The sequence below is a fragment of the Astatotilapia calliptera genome, chromosome 9 (genome assembly GCF_900246225.1).
Source record: "Astatotilapia calliptera chromosome 9, fAstCal1.2, whole genome shotgun sequence".
Lineage (NCBI taxonomy): Eukaryota > Metazoa > Chordata > Actinopteri > Cichliformes > Cichlidae > Astatotilapia > Astatotilapia calliptera.
In genome coordinates, this window is record NC_039310.1 from 12809630 (window position 1) to 12825661 (window position 16032).

The 16032-nt window shown below is 38.0% G+C and overlaps 1 protein-coding gene across 3 annotated transcripts in view; it reads left to right on the top strand.

Annotated features, from left to right (window-relative positions):
• ctnnd2a (catenin (cadherin-associated protein), delta 2a) overlaps nt 1–16032 on the top strand; it is a 255788-nt gene that overhangs the window by 22122 nt on the left and 217634 nt on the right. For all 3 annotated transcript variants that reach the window (XM_026179361.1, XM_026179364.1, XM_026179362.1), the window contains exon 2: nt 15307–15437. In XM_026179361.1, the coding sequence (XP_026035146.1) occupies nt 15309–15437 (129 nt within the window). In that variant the 5' untranslated portion in view covers nt 15307–15308. The remainder of the gene's footprint in view (nt 1–15306; nt 15438–16032) is intronic.

Below are 16032 nucleotides of genomic sequence, written 5' to 3' on the forward strand. Positions count from 1 at the left end.
TTTTAAATTCGATGAAGCTTGAGACAGATTTATATCTGACTGAAATTAGTGGGAAAGGCATGCTTCACAATAAAACAGTCATAATGTGTATAAAGTAGACATTCCAAGATTTTATGCAATAAACAAACTTTGAAATAAGATTTTCTCCTCAAAGGGCGTGTGTTCTTCTTGGCTATTAAGCATTGTCTTTCCTGTCTCTGCTATAAATATAGAAAAAATCATGTTACAGGGAGGAAGTTTTACCGTATTCTGTAGTAGGAAAAAGTTGTAATTATTTCTAACCCTCTTTCTTGGTTTCCCTGGTTGTTGGCCTAGAGATTTCTGACTTTGTATGCAGATGGTTTCTCCCGCATGTCTTCAAACCCAGCACCCAATCTAGGTCAACCATCTCGCTGCTTCCCAGCTGCTTGACTGAACTGTGTGCATATATATGTGTGTGCATGTTTAGCGCTCCAGGCTACAACAAAAAAAAAAAAAAGTAAAATACATTTTTATATCTTGCGCCTTACAGAAAAATTCATTAAATATACATGCTGTGCTACCTCCATAGAGGTTTTCAAAGTTATAGGTGTGCTTACAGTAGAGTTATACATTAGTCTGTGTCACAGAAGTGCTAAAGTTGCAATAGCTCTACGTATTGATTGAAATAATCAATGGCTCTGTCTCTGTTGACTGCTTGCATTGGGGCTTTTGAAAGCAAAACAGACCTCAGGCATCAGATCACAGTTGTCTGTGACCAGCTTCCTGAATCACTGAGGCTCTGGAGCCATAAGCCACACCCACCGCAGTCTCACTCTGTGGTTTGGTATTGCCTCCTGGAGGGTTATCTGCGCTTGTCCACTCCTCTGGGAGGAATATAATTTTGACAAACCATCTTCAGGATAAGACTTTTATTTCATTCAACACGTTTAATGGAGTTCTTAATATTTATTCTTAACTTGAATAAATGTTTTCTAATTAACATTTTTTTTGTCTTCATAACACACTTGGGAGTCTTACCTTAATCTTTGCTGAACTGTAATATACAGGTTATACAAAAAATATACTGTATTGACAAAAATAGTGAGCCACTGTTTGCTGTGGAGCGATTTCTGAATAATGTTCCTTTATTTACCTAATGTTCATCTAAAATTATGAAGGATTTAAATATCGCATCATCTACTATACATTATGTCACATCAAAAAATTCTGTATGCAAGCAGATATCAAAGCCTGTGGTCGTTGGGCCCTCAGGTCGCACCACATTAAAAACAAGCATAACTGTGTCAAGAAAATCATTGCACAGGCTCAGGAACACTCCCAGAAATCATTGTCTGTGAACACAGTTCGCCATGCCTTCCACAAATGCAGGCTAAAGGGCTGTCATGCAAAGACCAAGCCATATGCGACTATGATCCAGAAACGCTGCTGGGCCAAAGCCCATTTAAAATGGACTGAGGCAAAGTGGAAAACTGTTCTGTGGTCAGGCCAATCAAAATTGGCTCGTTATCTGCCCTCTGTTCAAAAGCCTGCATTTCTGATGGTGTGGGGGTGTGTAAGTGCCTATGGAATTGGCAGCCTGCACGTCTGAAAGGCACCATTCATGTTGAACAATATATACAGATTTTAAAGCAGCTAGACAATTTTTCAAGGAAGAGCTTCTATATTACTTTTTTTTTGTTTATACGTAGAAAAACAAGTACATGAACATTTGAACAGTCCCAAGCCAGTAATGTCAGCGTAAATGTTTTTTAAGTTACTCATGTCCTTACTTCACTTTGTATAATAATCATTTCCTGTAGACTGGGACACTTTCAGTCTGTATGTGCGTGTTTCAATTACCAGGATCTGCTGAACCACAATCACCCATTGTTGATAGCTCAGTGTTTCAGTCATTAGTCAGTTTTTTATAATTGTCTTTGTGCCACCAGGATTCCCTTTAACCTCCTTAGATCCAAACTATTTCATGGCATGCATTTTTAATTACTCTTTGCTATTTGGGCTGATTGAGACGTGATGAATGTAAAAACAAAGAATTATGTTTTTACCTGATTTTGCTCTACAAGGGCTGGATATCCACATATGAGGACATTTGTTTTAAATTTTGATAGAAAAGCAGCAGTATAATGTCCTCGTAAGAGATATCAGGCCTTTATAGAGCAAAATGTTGTATTTTGGTCTAGAAAATCCAAAATGCGATGTCCACATATGTGGACACCAGGTCCTAGGAGGTTAAGATGACCCGAGCATAGAAGATCAAGACAATGTTAACCCTCATACTGCATCTATTAAAACAGTATTGCCTCATTGTGGAAGAGTACAGGTGTTGAACCGGCCTGACTATAGACCAGACCTTTGAACAAGTGAATTAATTTGATGCATAATGAAAGAAAACAAACATGACAAAGAAGACCGAGGATTGTTGAGCAGGTACAACATTCCTTTCCCAAAAAGTCCAAGAACTGGTCTCCTCATTTCCCAAATGTTTTTAGGCTACCGTTAAAAGAAGCGAGGATGCTTTTTTGAAACTTTTTGCTGCCATCAATTTGAAAACAATCTAATATTTTTCATGAAATGGTACATTTTTCTAAGTGTAAAGATTTGATATTTCTACATACCATTGTGAATAAAATATGGATTTATGTTTTATGATTTATTAATTGGGGTTTTACTTATAAGGCACAAGCCTATGTTATACTGGCACCATTTCCACGGTGTACCCCGCCCCTTTCCCCGTGATAGCCGGGAAAGACTCTCTTTCTCTATATTTTATTTTTCACGTTAACCTTTATGTATAACACCATCCATTTATATTTGTTAGTCTTGTTTTGAAGTGCATGTTTTCAGTTCAGAATATTCTTTACAAGAGAATACTGTACCTATTTTTAGCCACGAGTGTCTGCATATTTAAACCTGTAAAACTGTTTACGCTCAGTTGTGATGAGCTGTGCATGTGCATTCCTCTGATGCCTGCAACGTCACGTGCACTCCCTCCGTCTCTGAGCGCTGCTAACTGAATTATGCATTATTCAGAGTTTCATATTAGACGATACATGGAGGTAAATTAGAGCTATCAATCATCCAAGACATTTATATGTGCTAGACTATGAGAATGATTTTTGAAAGGCAAAGCAGCCTTTGGAAGTCAAGAGTGATTGGCTGGGGAAATTGGGTATGGAAATTATAATTATTATTTCTTCATTTTCTTCATTCTCCAAGCTTTGGCTCATTCTGATGACATTAGCATTATTAGCCATATGTTAGAGATGATTATTATTTGAGCTGTTGAGGATGCTGGCAAGGTGCACACAGCTAATGAGTTACAACATATTCAAACCACCCAAAGTCAGACATTTCTGTCAAGTCTAACTTACATATTCGGCATTCAGACTGTGAGTAACAGTTTCGGAGCTACAGGTCCCATAGTCGTATAGTTGTATTAAAAATTCTGAGAAGAATGAACAGGTTGGCAGAAGTCAGTTTTAATAAAACGTGCATGGTTCACAGCAATGAAACACAGACCCAGTGGAATACGTCATTAACAGCTGCGTGCCCATATGAGCCTGTTTGTGTTTGTGTGGGTGTGCGTGCGTGCGTTGGGTTAAATGTGTGTTTCTTTCTTTGAATCCTTGATTGCTTGCAGGGTCAAGAGACTCCCCAGAGGAACAATAATATTCAGAGAATGGCTTTGTGCCTAATATGCATGAATGGCCGTGTTACACTGAGCCACTTTAGAAATATTTGTCTTTGAAATGTGACACAGCGTATTAGCTCCTCTCAGGCTAATTTAAGCATGTCAAAGGAAGTACTGACGGAATACTGATGGTATCCAGTACACAACAGGATTTCTTTTAACGTTTATTTTCCTTATTAAAGCTATTACCTCCAGGGGGTGGGCTCAAGAAAGCATTTTGAATAAGAATTAGTTCAAAAGAGGATTGTTATTATTCACTTACTTCTGACAGCTGCTCTTTGTTCACACTAATATGTGCATACCCAAATACAGTAGATAAATGCGTGTGACAGGCAACCAAAGAATGGCTTAGAATCACCTATCAGGAGTATGGTGTGATGGAAAATAATACTGTTTTTCTTTATTTAAAAAAATTACACTTATGTATTTGTTGCTTTTTAGACAGTGTTTCACAATGACTGGTTCAAATGGCACATCTCAAATCCGGCACAGTAGGTTTGTGCTTGAGAGCAGAATAAAAGTCAGCTATCTGAACCATCAGCGGTAAAGATCTGATTTTGACAACAGCCTCGGGAGTAATCCGTGACAAAAGACAGAAAGCTGGCAGGTCCTCCTTGCTCAACGGTTTAATGCAGCCGCAAGGCAAGTTACCTTTTACGTGAAAAGACAGACTCTCACTTATTCTTAAGAATAAAATCTCATTTTCTAGCATCTTGAGCATTGCTTTTTATTTTTTTTACAGACATGAATAATTCGATACAAAAAACAACAACTGAAGTGAGCCTGACTCTAGTGAATCCCTTATATCCGTGTATCTCAGGAACATGCATGAATTATCGATGGATCAGATGGTTACACCCAAGATTAAACGTGTAACGAACAGAGGTGATTACAGGCAGATCGTGGCGAGAGAGAGGGTGTGCAGTGTTCACTGTATCTGAGCAATGTCTTTGTCTTTGCTAGAAAAAAACTGTTCCAAGGGATACTGTAAGATGATTTTTTGTGCTAATTTCATGATGCAATTATTGCACTCAATTTAAAATTGGAAATTTTATGAAGCATACTTTAGAAAAGACTGAACTTTAACTCTTTAAAATAATTAAATTCACATTTGTGTTGTACCTTACTTTAGGTTTGCAGAATATGGACTGTTTTAGAGTAACCTAATTTTCTACTTTAACTTGCCTTTTAAGTTACTATTATATCATAGATAACACAATAAAGTAGCAGTTTATTAAACCTGGATCTCTGATGAGTTATTAGCTCCTCAGCCTCAAATAGACTCTAGCAAACCGCCAGCAGTGTTTTGCCCACACTATGACGACCGGGCTAATGGAGGATTGTCAATAAATGCCATATTTAAAGTTAGAGTGAGGACCTTGGTGTTCCCCTGGATAAGCTGGAGGTGGTGGCTGGGGAGATGGAGGTCTGGGCTTCTCTGCTAGGGCTGCTGCCCCTGCAACCCTGCCCCGGATAAGCGGTAGAAAATGGATGGATGGATGGATGCATGGTGAGGCAGAGTAGGTGAAGTGACACTTGAAAAATAATGAATGCAAATAGCTAATGTATAATTAGTGTACATTAATAAAATTGCCTAAATAGTGCATTCAATTTTTAACCTACTAATATATATATACATACCTCTCCTCAATGACTAATAGTAAATATCTAATTAGGAAATCATTTACCACTAGCATTACTACATCATTATACCTAAAAAAAACCCAACCCCTTAAAGTTACCACTTTTTGAATCGAAGTTCAAAAATGAGATGACATTATGAAAATGAAAAAGATTTATTGAGATGCAGAATTTGAATAAAAACTATGTGGGGATTAGACCCAGATGAAACATCGCAGCAGAAAGAAAACCCAGAAATGATAGGAATCAGGACAGGACCCCCCAGGGTGTAGACGCCGGTGGGGGTGAATATGAAGTTGGATGCTTGGATGGGGCTCTGAGAGTCCATGGTGAGGCAAAGATGGGGAGGAGGCGGGTTGCATGAATGCCTGAATGACAGATTAACAGATAAGTTGGATTGGATCATAGAAGGTGTGCAAGAAAATGACTGGACTGGAGTAATGATGTCATTTTGAAAGCAGGGGAAAGTGGAGGTGATGTAAAGAATAGACTGAATAGCCTGAACACCTAGGAAAGCAGGCAGATGGGTAAATACAGATCTTGCTTACTGAACTTACGCAAAAGACTCATTATAATAGAGACTATATTGATTACATTATATAGATTGTAAAATCATCTTCTTCTGATTGTACGGTAGACACTGTTTATCTATATATAGTGTCTATGTGTCGATCTATCAAGTATCTCTCAGTGATATTGCACTTGTCATTTTTTCCATGGACTTCTTTTGTTTTTTTGTGGTTTTTTTTTATTTGTGTATATTTATAGAGTGCATGTCTGTTACTATTGTTACTGACTAAATTTCTATATAGCCTTCATTAAAAGCCATGATTGTTACTCATTAAATACATCTGCTTTACAAGCTGTTTTGAGTAGGTAATTAGCATAAGTCAGATGCTCCAAAGAACTTAAAGCTTAAAAATAACTTACTGACTTTAGCTGAAACTGCAGCAGGTTCTATTGATCGAGGTAGTGTCAGTTTTGCATTTGAGCACTGTGGGGCTCAAATGAATGTAGCCTATGATTTGTTGTTAAATGTTTCGACCTGGAAGGGCTAGCAGATATGGCTAGCTTCTTGTGCTATAATGGCTTTTGCTATTTTTCAAAAAAATTAAATAGTGAAGCTGTTGTGTTGATAACAGGTCTTACTGCGATGTCTCGTGGAAGTAAGTTCCAGTTGTTATTAGTTAGTGATATTATCAATACGGTTATGTGAAGCAGAAATATGTGCTAGCATAATTATGCTGGTCTTCAGGTTATATCCAGGTTGTTAATTAGTGATTGTGTGCATGTGTGACAGTGCAAACACTAGGAATGTTAGAAGAAAGTACTTTGAGCAAGTGGTGAAGGTGTGCTACTGTAGGTAGCATTAAAGTGAGTTCGTTTTAGTAGTTTTATGTTTCTCAAGTACTGTACTTAACCATAAACTGTAGGTAGGCTAATTGTGGTTTTGCATTTTTGCAACCCGGACTACACTTATACAGAGGCACATTTTCTTCTTTTTACCTAACTATATTTGTCTGACAGCTTTAATTGCTTGTTATGCGATGGAATACATGGCCTTGCTGTACTGCCTAATAGCACATAAAGCAGTTAAAATGAGGTCAACTTTCACCATCTACAGCAGTAAAATGCAACACACACAAAATGCAAGATTAAATATAAGAGGAACATTAAATATAATAGTAGAACACTAACAGGGAATAAATAAATGTATTTTTATAAAATATTTTGCTTAATCAAACACATTTTTTGTGTATCTGGGACACAGTGTATCTGTTCCTGTCACAAAAAAAAGATACATTAGCTTTATGTATCTGCTGATACTGAGTGTTAAATTAATACGTTGCATTCCTAAGTGTGGGGAAGAAACTGGAAATCTTTTACTTGACAGTAATAATTGCTTCATAACTTCTTCCTCCCTAGAGCCTCCTATTCTGTGTTCTGGTTGTATTTCTTATAAAAGTGCATTTGATGTCATTTGTAGTTGTTGCCAAGCAACATGGTACATTCACTGATGAGACCAATGACGACTACTACTTTGGCTGAAACATATGTAAGATTTGTTGGTGCATTACATTTGGCACAGCTGCAAATTTGAAACTTCACTGACATTGTTTCCTTGCTGTTATATAAAATGAGGGGAAAAAACAGATATAAGTAAAACAGATATACTGCATTTCTCATTCATGGTTGTTTGGTTCATATGGTTTTACAGTTTTTACTTTGTTTTCATGTTGAAATATAAAATAATACAGTGAAAGAGGGAAGTTACAATCACAAACATATTCCATAGGAATTTTGGTTATGAGCCATAAGATTATAACCATGATTTTAAAAAGTTTAAACAGCCATGTGTCCATCTTCCTACAAATTGAAATAAACTGATTGGTGGAGATTCTGTTACCATGGAAATGTTTAATTCCAAGGGTCAGGTTACTTAGTGAGGGCAAAACTTGAGAAAGTGTGATAGTAGTGATCGCTGTCAAATGATAATACTGTAGAGAATGATGAAAAGTTCCACAGTTAACTTACTTTAGTGGTATTGTTAAATTAAAGTAGTTATGTTATACTTTTACTTAAAATTTAAAAGGAAAAAACTACCCAGGATACTTTTGTACTTACATGTGACTTATGCTCATTGAGTATATTGTTATGTCACTATAACTTGACTATTATGCTGCTGCCGCATGCACCTAGGTCAGGGGTCGGCAACCTGCGGCTTATTGACCACTTTTCACACACGCTTGCTGTACGCATACAGCTCACAGCCCGACACACGCCATCACAACAGCTTAGATGGCACAGACGTAAAGGCGGCGAGGCGTGATTGCGGGTGCTGCTCTGGTGCATCCGCCCCCCCTGCAGCGGCGCTGCAGACCACACCCCGCCACACACATTAACCAGGTAAAATACATATTTAGGCAGAATTTTGCAAATATCTATTTTTCATTTTTTAGCAACATAGTGCTTTTTTTCCAATTATTTTTAAAAGTCAGGCTCCAAAAGCCCAAAGGAGATATAACAGTTTTTGTTTGCTACATGGATCATTTTAGTTCAGCTGCGTGTCTTTCCTTTTGTTATATTTCTTTAAGAGTTCAAAATGTGTTAATTACATAAATAAAATGTCATTTTCTCTGTAGCACTTCATGGATTTCATAAGCAACACACCTTAGTTGTTCACACAAAGCATAAAGGTAGAAAACAATATATACAGTGTTATCTTGATTTTAGATGTCAAAAAGTATTTGCGGCTCCCAGTGTTGTCTTTTACGTGGAACCTGGGTCCAAATGGCTCTTTGGGTGTTAAAGGTTGCTGACCCCTGACCTAGGTAGTGTGTCGTCACCAAGGAGGACATTGAAAAATAAGGATGGAAAAAACGCTTTACTTACATTTATAAATGCTCTTGCCTGCAAGCATTGGAAAAAAAGTTCAAAAGTTGCTTACAAATTTTGAACTTTTTGGTCAGAAATGTCATTGTTACCAATTCTGTTGGAATATTCTGATCTAATTTTGAAGCTCTCACAGTCCCATATGGTGCATTAACTTCATTAGTTTATTACTTCTAATGCTTTTTATTAGCATATATACAATGTCATCCCTGAGAAATATAGATGTTAAATGTCTTAGCTTGGATCTGCTGAAGGATTCAAGCTCTACCAAATAAAAGCCACCACACACAGATTGCTTTTCAGCCCCTTTAAATATTTCAACAATGTAATTTTATGTGAGAAGGAGATACGCTTTTGATTGTGCTCCTTAGGGGAGCCACCCACTCAAACATGCGGAGGGGGATAATGGCTTCCTGTTCAAAATGCATTATTTGGGACCTGAATTGGAGATTTAACAGGAGATAGAACCTAAAAAAGGAAAAAAAGTTAATAAATAAAAAAATTTGTTCTGAAATTTGAAAAACATCATTGTTAGCAAAAATGACCTCATTGTATTTTTTTACAGTGATAATGGTAAGATTGAAGCCGAAAGGCAATTTCCAAAAAGCTGAAAAAAAAAATACTGTGATTACTTTGCTTCAGATACACTGAAAACATTAATAACTGGTTTGTAGGTCTCCTAACATTATCGATTAGTGTTAAGGAAAAATGTATTTTCATTTTGTACAGGGAGCAATTGACACTGCTCGATCCAATTTACAGGTCAGATAAACTTGCACAATTTTAAATGTAACAGTAAAAGAGAAAAAAGTTTGAAAATAGGATAAAGAAACATAATAAGGTCAGAGTGAGAGCATAGCAGAGTGGATGTAACAACACATCATGAAATCAGCGAGTCAGCTAATGTGAAGTCATAGAGGGGAGGATCTCAGAGAAAGGTTTGTTCATACAGTACACGTGTGAGTCCCTTTATGTGTCATTTTGTAGGCATGGGCATGTAAAGTGTGTTTTGTTTGGTCAGAGCAGGTGTGAAAAGCGCTCAGAAGTGCCTAAACTGCAAAATCCTCTAGCATAGAATGTGAGTCACCTCTGTTTTTATATATGCATGGGTGTGTTTTTTGCTTGTGCATGGAGTTTTTTTTTTTTTTTAATTGTGAGCAAACAGTAAAGGCCAAGGTCAATTCAGTTGTATTTATATAGCACCAAATATAGCACCAAATTTCCCTTAAGGCACATTACCTTCTAATGTAAAAAGAAAGAAACCCAACATTTAGATTGCCCCTGTGAGAAAACACTTGGCAACAGTGGGAAGAGAAAAAAATCCCCAGGAGTAAGAGAAGATATATGAAATTCTCCTTTTAGAGACCAGATAGGGGTATAACAAGGATGCATGCACTTTGGACCCATTCACCACTTTCAGACACTTGCCAACATTTTGTCTGTGAACATAACAGTGGAAATTTACCCACGCAGACACTTTGGAATCAGTGTGAAAAGTTGAAAAGTTGTGAAATGGCATTTGGTAACCTGGGTATTTGAGAGTAGCATGCACCAGCATACTGCATATCATGGTTTTACATCGAGTAATTCCATAGCTGCTTTTTTGCACACCGTACATTATTACGGAGCCCCGCAAGGGACATGGGAGAAAAAAAATTAAGACAAACTTTTGCGAGATTTCGCAAAATTCATCTCGTACATTATAGACGAGATGAAATGTGATGCACTTTTTTTGAGTTTTTCTTTAGCTTGTTTACACTTTGTTTTGTAAGGATCATTATTAAATGCTGGGTCCTCAACCATACAAGGCTTTTTCTGAGCTTGCCATTACTTATCTCAGGCTGAGCCAAATGAAATGTCATACCATCATTCCTTCTGAGTTCTTTGTGAAACAGCTCACAGCTCAAACCAGTCAGAATGCGCTACAATTAAATTCATCCCCAGAGCTACAAAGGCCTCCTCTAAGCTGAGGTTCCTGTTACATTCCACCCTGCAGGGTGTCACACATCTATTCAGTAGCAGCTCGACTGTGCTTGGCGACAATACCTGGAAAGAATAGAATAGGATGCTGGAGTATTGTGACATTTGATGGCAAATGTGTTCTGGGATTATCTCTGCAGCAGCCAATATACAGCGAGCCACCTTTGCAATTTTCTAAAGACAGCACCTGCTGGACACTAATTACAAAGAGTTTGTGCCTCCTCTATACATGATTACTGGCTTTCTCTGGCAATAACAGGTTCACAGCAATGTCTTTGTTATGTGCCGTGCTGTATGCTGTTTAGAGTTGTTTTTTTTCCGTTACTTCAGTCATTCAGCTGTATGAGAAACGACTTATCAAAGTCACTCAGAAGCGTGTTTGCCTATTTAATTTAATTGCACTTGTTTGTATATGCTAGTTTCTTGTATATTGGGAATATTGTGTCAAAAACTGCAAAGAGATTATCTGATGAGCTAATGCCGCAAGGCAACACTCTTTTCTGTCTGCAAAAACAATCAATCAGCCTTTGCTGTACATTTATTCGGGCTTAGTACTAAGTATTACAAAGCACAAAACCAGTGGGTGCAGACATTATTACTTGTAAAAAAACAGGTGTAATTAATAGCAGCTGCATTTCTTTTCAGTATGCCTCTGCCACGCCTCTGGCATTATACATGTTGGCACATTGGCTCTGCTTATTGGCACAGCAAAATGGAATAAAACCATCATTAATGTTATTAGTCACACCTGTGATTATCCTGCCATGAGAAAGGGGTATTGTGCCTATTTCAAACTATAGTATATTGCTACAGACACAACTGGATAGCTTTTGGAACGAAAACTTGACCACAAACACACAAACTGTTGGCCAAGAAGCCACATGTCAAGTTATTGATGGGACACATATTCATTCTTTTGTGTTATTTGGGAGCTCCAATTTAAAAGGTGTTTACTAGCAGGAAAAACATCTATATGAGTTCAGAAAGAAGGTGAGATGAGGCTTTCCTCTTCCCACTGACTTGCACATTTGGCTGGCGCATTCAAGAGAAATTGCGGCAGTCAGCCAGCGCGTGTAAAATGGTCTTTGCTGGGGTTCTGGTTGCTCAGGAGCCAAACTCCAGTGACTCATCTCCACTCAGGAGGGGAGATGCCAGACACAGAAGTGGTATTTGTCAGTGAGAGTGAAAATTACCATCTGCAGGGCATCTCACTAGCATCTTTTATTTACAGACACCACCCTGTCTAGCCGGCTGTCTGTCTGATGGCTAGCTGACTGGCTAATAGAATGAGTGGAAGTTTGCTTTGCACACTGTCTAGATCCTCATTGAGGTACTGTCTCTGTAAGGTAACCGATGCGCTTGACTCTAATTCTCTTTGTCTGTCTCATTCTATCTTTTGGATGAATACTTCTAAAAAACATATCACACATTTTAAAAATCTATGACAGAATCCAAGCTGCAGAAATGTACGTGCAGACCCTGTAACTAAAATTAGAGGCATGAATTTAAATCCCCAGATCAAATGTTAAATGCCTGAGACTAGCAGGAAACTGTAAAGTAAGAGACTCCATGATTTAATCCCACACTCAGGCAGTTCATTATTTAGTCTCCTACTGAAGTCTGGGCTTCTGTATTGACAAAATCCTGTCCCTATGGTCTCTAAAACACTCTAAAACTTGCCAACCAATTTCCTGATTTCTAAGACACTTTCTCTTTCTTTCTCTCGCCATGTACTTTCAGCTCAGACAGGAAAAATGTGCAGATGTTTGATGATTTAAAACCTTTACAGTTAATTAGAAATAAGGTGATTTCATTGTGTTTCATTTTTGATATTGATTTTCTACTGCTTGCTTGTATTGCTTGAAACTGAGCTGTCCCTGAATTTTCTTTCACATTTGTGTGTCTGGTGTTTGGGCACAATATTGTGTATACCCTGGCCTGCAGTACTGTGTGCTTTATGCAGAAAGTGAATTTGTTTCTTTTCAGTTAGTGCCCAGTCAGAACAGACCAAAGAATAGTTTCTCATATCATGCACAAAAAAAATGAAAATGGATTTTGTGACACTGATTTTCATGGAAAATGGTGGTAACACAAATGGTGACAGAAAGTGTTAGTAATGCATGACAGGAAGTCTTTAACCTGTCGTTTTCCTGCTCAGGTAAAATACAAGGCTAAATTATTAGGGCATGGAACAGAAAACATATTAGCATGTTAATAGTGCAAGGTGTTGTTGTTAAAATATTGCTTTCATATTATAGATGGCTTCATTTAGAAGCATCAAGTGATGTTGATGCAACTATTAGTACTTCCTGGGATTAAGATGAATGCTGGTTGAAAACAAACAAACCAAAAAACCCATGCACGACTCATGCTAACTTTGTCAAGCTAGTTGTCAAGGTGCTGTTTGATGAACAATGCATGTCTTTTCCAGTTGAATACATTCATTACTCAGTCTACAAGACCCTGTGTTTGTGAAGTAATATAGTGGAAGTGGCAAATCCCACTGTGTTTGTACTTGTTTGAGATTTATTTGCTTTATGTTTTGTTTTTTTAAATTAAGTCTGCTTTTAGTATTTATTCTCTCACCACAAACATCCAGTCTGTCCTCCAGTATTGTGCTCATCGGCGCCCTGACTGATTGACTGGCTGGCACGTTCAAAGTGATGTTTTAACTGAATTAGATTCTCCAATCTTCTTATAAGAGAAGAAAACAACAGTATTTTATAGATAGTTGAAGTCTGTATATAGCAAAAGATGATTGCGAATCCATTCCACTTGTTTTGATGAAAGTGGTAACAGTTGCATTGAAGAGATAACAAGACAACCCTCAAAACTACATTGGTTTTGTAGGTGGTGGCCACAGACCGTTGCCTACTCCTTATCTCTCCTGACTGTTTTTTCCCGTGTTTTGCTCTTTTACTGTTTTCGTGATTACTGGTAGCAGGTGAGAGGTTACCTGAAGCCCATTGAGGTTGCACAAATAGTTCAGCTCCTCTGGGATGACCCATGTGCATGTGCCATCAGGAGATTGTTTGCTGAGTCTTCCAGAATAGTCTCAAGAGGGTGGAAGAGCAGGACTGGTATCTTCTCTTTTGTCTGAGGAGGAACAGAATGACTACCAGAACCCTGCAAAGTTACCTTCCTGAAAGCTACTCATGTGCACTTTTCTGACCAAAATCTCAAGAAACACACTGCATGAAGGTGGTTAGAGGTCCTGATGTCCTTTAGTGGGATTGGTGCTCACTATGGACACCATGCAGCTTGATTGGCTTTCACCAGTGAACACCAGAACTGGGAGGTCCAGCACTGGTGCACATTCTCTTTACAGATGAGAGAAGTTTCACACTGAACACATGTGATGGACGTAAACGAATCTGGGGATGCTGTAACAAGCATGGCTGGTTTGACGGTGGATCAGTGATTGTGTGGGGAGGCATTCACTTGTAGGGTCAAATAGACTTCCGTGTGATAGCCAACAGTGCCCTGACTGCATTTAGGTACCAGGATAAGATCATCAGACTTATTGTCTTATATGGTTGCAGTGAGCTCTGGGTTCACCCTGAAGGACAACACTTGGGCTCATTGCCAAAGTGTCTATGAAGAACCACGAACACTACTGATCGACACTGGGATACAAGTTGAATCAGCCTGTGATTTCAGTTTTTTACTTATTAAAGTGATTTTTCAATCCTGTATTCAAACAGTTGGTAATAATGGTTTCTAATGATCATATATAACTTTGTTTTTAACAAATTGAACAGTATGTATAAATAAAAATGTTTTACTTTAATATTTAGTTCCTCAGGATCTGATGTGTGATATTAGGATTCCCTAATCCCTGATCCTAAATTTTTGAGCAGTGTAGACAGAAACTGAGTAACCTATTTTCAGCAATGAACAGTGAAAAGGTATGGCACTGTGGTTATGTGGTTCATAAACGTTCATTCACTAGCTGGGCCCATGTCCTCATTTTAGGTATGACAGCGTTTTAGTAGGTAAAGGTGAATGCTTGGACATGAGCTGCGGTTTGGGGAAGGCCTCGAAGGGGACTGGCGACGGCTCCCGGGCCTGGCAGATCCCCATGTACTAAATAGAAGTGAAGAAGTTGAAGAATGGAGAACAAGGAGGGAGGGAGGGAGGGTGGGGCACGTAAACGAGAATGAACAGCTTGCAGAACTGGGGGAACCCATATAGATGACAACCGGAAGGAGCGTGTTTGGAGGGGTGGTCTCGCTCGTGAAATTCCAATACTTAATCTCCAATGTAATGCAAAATGTTTTAGAAGCAGTTGTACACAAATTCTAAACAGAAAACCAAAGAATCTGTCTGCAATCTGTATTTTTTTATTTGGTTATATCAAAAAATGCACAATCTGTATTCTTCCTCTGCTGTGTTACATCTATAAAAATATCTAAGTAACATTTTATGTGAAGAAATAAGTCACTTCGAAAATCAATATATAGATTTTTTATTTAATGAATTGCCCTTGTAAAGTTGTAAAGTTGACTTTCTTGACACTTAAAATCAAGACATTTAAAAATAAAAAAGAACATGTAAATGAGACATATTCTTCGTACTGTTTTGTCACATCATTTTCTATATATGTGTGTTAATTTTAGCCATGCCAGTGCCGGATCAGCCTGCAGAGCAGGAGAAGGGGGCCATGGTTCCCCCTGTGATGCCATCCTCCAATGGAGACAGATCTGAGACAGAGACAACCTCCTCTATCCTTGCCTCTGTCAAAGAGCAGGTAGGAAGTCCTCCATATACCATAAATGTATGTGCTGAACTATGATAAGCCTTTTTTATGTAAAACTTTTGGCTAAAAAGGCCAAATTGTAACTTTGTTGTCCATAAACAGCTCTAATATAAGGCAGCTCATAAAGTTGTTGCTGTTATATAGCAGCATCCCACTGTTATAAAATGTTTAAACGAAAGCAACAATTGATTGGTTGAGTTTAATGGATGGAAGTAATGGAGATTATGGAGCAAGAGCTGGAAAATATCATTAAAATCATGGCCGTTACTTGACGAAGGAGGGCTGGAGTGGTAACTGCATTGCTGCAGGAGGGCAGGCAATGATGCTGCATGGTTTTGTTTAAAAAAACAAACAAACATGAAAATCATATATAAGAAAATAATATATAAGTAGGGGATGGTAGACGAAACAGCTCCAGGTTTGGCTTAGGTGATGATGAGGGGAAATAAGTGCAATGCAAATATATTTTAGTCTTTGATATGTTAGATTAAGAAGAGGTTAGAGAAAGCAAGAATAGGAAGTACACAAGAGATTTGCTATGTACGTATGTTGTGTAGCTTTGTACAGATTGATCTTTACACCTCTT